Genomic DNA, 4,782 nt, shown 5'->3' on the forward strand with positions numbered 1-4,782 from the left:
ATTGGATCTGTTACAGATATTGCGCCTCAACATCACATATTGCCAGAAACTGCAAAGCGAGCGTCAAGTGCTCCGAGTGCGAAAGTGAAAGTCACAACACAGCCCTACATCCAGGACCCCCAACCTGGAAGGCAAAGGCCATTGACCCTGCCATAGGGTATGGCGGGGGGGATGGAAGTACACCTGCTGATATTGCAGCCCTGTGTACCAGCGTCTGCGGTGGGGACCTGAGCAGCAGGTCGTGTTCGAAGATCTGTCTTGTTAGAGTCTTCCATTCAAGTTATCCAGACAAAGCAGTAAAGCTTTATGCCATCCTCGACAATCAAAGTAACAGATCACTTGCTCGCCCAGAGTTCTTTGATCTTTTCAAGATACAAGGCCCCAAGTCACCTTACTCACTGAAGACATGCACAGGAGCACAGGAGTGGTAGAGACAGCTGGAATCCCTCGATGGGCAGGTTTGTTTATCCCTCCCTACGCTAATTGAGTGTAACCAGATTCCTAACAACAGATCAGAAATCCCCACTCTAGAAGCTGCGCTCCACCACGCACACCTGAAATCTGTAGCTCTTCAGATTCCTAAGATGGAAAACCATCTGCTTTTCCTTGGAAGGGACATAATAAGAGTACACAAGGTGCGGGAACAGATAAATGGTCCTCACGATGCACCCTATGCTCAGAGGCTCAACCTAGGATGGTTCATCGTGGGAGACGTCTGTTTGGGAAATGTTCATAAGCCATCCATGGTGAACACTCTCTTCACAAGCACGCTAGAGAACGGTCTTTCAACCTCGTCCGAATCGCCTCCTCATCAAAGAAAGACACAGCGACTTTACGTCAACTGACCCCACACAGAGCTACTTCAGTGATGACACCGCCTGTGACAAAGGAGAAGACCATCTTGGGTGTACAGTGTTCCAAAGAACTAAGGAAGATAACAAAGTAGCTCCCTCGATTGAAGACAAGGTCTTCATAAAGACCATGGAACAAGGGTTCCGAAAGGATGATGCCAACAACTGGGTTGCCCCTTCCCCCTTCAAGAGGCAGAGGCGACATCTTCCAGACAACCGATCACATGACCTTAAACGTCTCTCTCCCCTCAGGAGCAAAAAATGCTAACCTATTACTGCACCGAAAATCACTCTTAGCTCCCTTATTACTTATCCTAGCTGCACATCCAACACATCGTTTATGATCTTAAAGACACAGAATCTAACGGTGCCCACCTCAACACTGAAAGATACAAACTCGCGACATTATCAACAAAAACGTACATCAAAACAAGTGGCGCTAGGTAGCCCACAACGCTAACATGGCTTGCCTTCGTCTTTGTCTGATCTAAACTGGTCTTCAATGGCATTAAAACTATAACAACGATGATGTAGTTAATCCATAGGTTAATATCCAATGTGGCTGTGTCCTCTTTGAAATGTTCTGATAATCTATAAGCAATAAAACTGCAATTCCGTTGAAAAAAAGTAGAGCAGGCCATTCCTAGGCTCTGTAGCTTCATTGAATGCGCGAAGACGCCATCTTTTTTTTTTACATGAGTGTGTGCGGGACGATTTCCCTTCGATTCTATTGGCTCTAACGATCAGAAAGAGATATCACATGTCAAAATCAAAGAAGGGGGGCCAGAGATATGTAAAATCCACCGAAATGGTCCCAGAAGAAGGTTTTTTTGCTAAATCTAAGTCTAAAAAGGTCAAATATCACTTGTTTTGCATCAATCTTGATACAGGGTACTTATTATATGTTGTACTTTGGATTCCTAAAGCTTTTAGTCTACTAACCCATCATCCAAGGTTAGTTTTCACTATAAGTACAACATATCTTTTGGACGGACACTATAATTTACAGTTTTTTACCATGTTCAATCTGAATTTTCTTTAAAAATAAAAAACATCTATATTGATTCTGACTTTTTTTACATCCAACTCACAGGTTTATCATTACTTTGAGAAAAAAGATTATTAATTTTTCCCTTTTAGAAGGGAAGATATGGTCATTTGTTCTGGGAATGTCATTTTCGAGCCTGAACCCTGAAAAACAGGCTTGGGGCTTAAGAGGTTTTAAAGGACATCAACAGTCTCTAGTCCTTGATGGTGGAAGGTGTTTAGCTGAAAGTCAAATTGCACAAAAGATATGTGCACGTAGGACAACACAAACATGATTATCCTATTTTAACCATCATTAAACAAAATATAAATAATACTAGTAATTGTACATAGCCACAGACACACAGTTGAATTATACTCTATGATACGGAGATGATTTATCGGCAAACTTTTGAAATGTACATGATATGGACCGGCAATGTATTCCAGTTGACCGTGGCTCTGCATGTGACTGTTTTCTGTTTGATATTTGATTTAGTTTTGTGTGATATGAACCTTCCTTCTATTGCATGTCGTGTTTGATGGTTATGTTGAGCATACTGCTATATAAACATATGTATTAATATATGTGGTAAGTGTGTCACTGTAATATTTCTGGAAACATTTTAACATTGCATTAGTGTACCTCTGTCTGACAGTTAGCCAGTTCAGTTTCTCCAGTGTTCCCGTCACTCTGGGAGCTGATCAGACTGACACCAACATGCCTCGTATACTCAGAGAATGAGTTCTTACGGAACCAGAACTTCTTACAGTACGGTCGCTCAGAGGTGGTGACTTGATTTGTCAGGATCACGTGTGATTTGATTGTCCTCACGTCACCGCTGTCCCGCTGACCCTGCAGGGCGAGGCTGAACCGTTTGAGGAGACCAACGTGGACCGGCTGATGAGCTCCCTGGGTTACGGAGGCGGATCCACCGGCACCGGCAGCCTGGGGGTGAAAGCTCACCGCGGCTCCGACTCCTCCACACTCAGCTCCCAGCCATCCATTGATGAAGTTCGCACGCAGATGCACATGTTGCTAGGCAACGCCTTCAGCCTGGCACCTCCGGACCACGACCCCCCTTCTCCTCCTACCAAGTACATTTACACATGATTTATTTATAAGCACATCTGCATGTTTTAAACGACAGAATAGAGAGAGTAACAGGATGTCTGTGACCCCACGCTGTTTTTCATAAAGTACACCAGAGAACAACCAGAGAGAGTGGGAGTGTTACTGTCCACTAACGTTTTTTTTTTTAATATTCCTCTCTCTTAAAAGCAGCCACCACCATCACCACCACCACGCCCACAGGGCCTACAATCCCTCCCACACCAGCCACTACAGCGACGGGGTGACCAGCGCCCCTGGGACGATGAACCATCCCTGTGGGGGCCGGCAGAGGAGCGGCTACGAGGACATGCACCAGTGCAGCCTGCCTAAACCGGTGAGAAGCACTAGGAATAACAATAATAATAACAAATAATAATGATACATTTTATTTGGAGGGGCCTTTCACGACACCCTAAAAGTCATAAAGTTCTCTAAAAGGTTAAAAACACCAAAAATATGACTGTTCGAGTCTTTTGTTTTTATTTAAAGAAAAAGGCCAACTTTTGTCACATAATCATGACCTCTCTAGTCGAGACTATAAAGAACTACATTACCCACGCCGTCGAGACACAGCCTCTTTTGTTTTGATTTGTTGGACTGTTGTGAAGGCTTATTTTCTTTGGTGAATGTGTGTGGAAAGTATATAATTTTATTGTGAAACGCGAGTCCGCATCATGGGAAGCCAAACAAGTAAATGACTGTAAGTTAAAATAAATAAACAAATGATAACACCTTAGCACTGTCTGTTTAAGGCGTCTAAGCGGCTTGATGGAAACAAAGGAAGGAAACATTGACGAAGGTGTAAACATAAAAAGGGACATTTTAAGAAGACCCAAATGAGAGGGAACAGGCAATTTCAGGGAAACAGAGAAAAAATAGAACTATGAGTCCAGTTCTTGAAGTATGTCATTGTTTGTTTTGTAACTCTACCCTAATACAATGGAGGTAAATGAAATTCCATATGTGGTGCTGTTGACAAGCAGATAGGGTCAGCAACCACACAACCTTTAATAATTCCAAAATTCCAAATTGTCATTTGATCCTTAAGAATGCAGAAATGCTTACTGTTAGTGCTCTGTGTGCAGCTATTCAGTAAGAGAGAATTAAAGAGACGTGGATTGAATACCCACCACCAACGACAACAGCCTCATGCAGCTCCTGTCTGCTTTTATCTTTGGTTTTCTTCAATCAGACAGCCATCTTATTTTCTAGCCTTCTTTGTTTGCCTGTTGTTATTTTCCCTCTTTTTCTTTATGTTTCTTACTGTCCAGAGTCCAGATGCTAGTGAATATTTCTCTAAGTTTTATTTTTGGCTTTTGCAGGGTTTCCGCTTCACCCAGCTTCCTGATATGGGCATCGGATCTCCTCCGCCTCTGATCCCCTCCAGACCAGGACCCCCACCTGGGACCTCATTACGACGGTAGCACACAAATACAGACACACAAACATTAAAAAAGACAAACCAATTTAATATAAGTTCAAGGTTCAAGGTTCTTTATTGTCAAACTAACATAGCTACAGAGTAATTATGTCGTTGAAAATCTTAGGTTACAGGCTTCTCCAACAATGCAACACAATAATACAGATAAGCAGACAATATTAAAACAATATTAAAATATACTATATTAAGAGTAATACAAAAAGATAATAGTTTTTAAAAAAGTGAGAAAAAAAAGTGGAATAGTGCAATACGAGTCTATATACAAGTTATTGGAATGATATATTAGATAATAGATAAATAATTACTAAGTAGCAGATGAATGTTCAGTTGTTTAACAGTCTTATTTCCTG

General features: G+C 42.0%; 1 protein-coding gene across 1 annotated transcript; it reads left to right on the forward strand.

Annotated features, from left to right (window-relative positions):
- Positions 1-2,739: 2,739 nt before the first annotated feature.
- Positions 2,740-4,415, forward strand: LOC104943135 (UPF0606 protein KIAA1549L-like; the record flags this gene model as incomplete). Its single annotated transcript, XM_010768457.1, has 3 exons — positions 2,740-2,975; positions 3,160-3,325; positions 4,314-4,415. Coding segments are annotated over 3 exons (504 nt in total), but the record flags the coding sequence as incomplete, so codon positions are not given.
- Positions 4,416-4,782: the final 367 nt, after the last annotated feature.

The sequence above is a fragment of the Notothenia coriiceps genome, unplaced genomic scaffold (genome assembly GCF_000735185.1).
Source record: "Notothenia coriiceps isolate Sejong01 unplaced genomic scaffold, NC01 NC01_scaffold00005763, whole genome shotgun sequence".
NCBI classification, from domain to species: domain Eukaryota; kingdom Metazoa; phylum Chordata; class Actinopteri; order Perciformes; family Nototheniidae; genus Notothenia; species Notothenia coriiceps.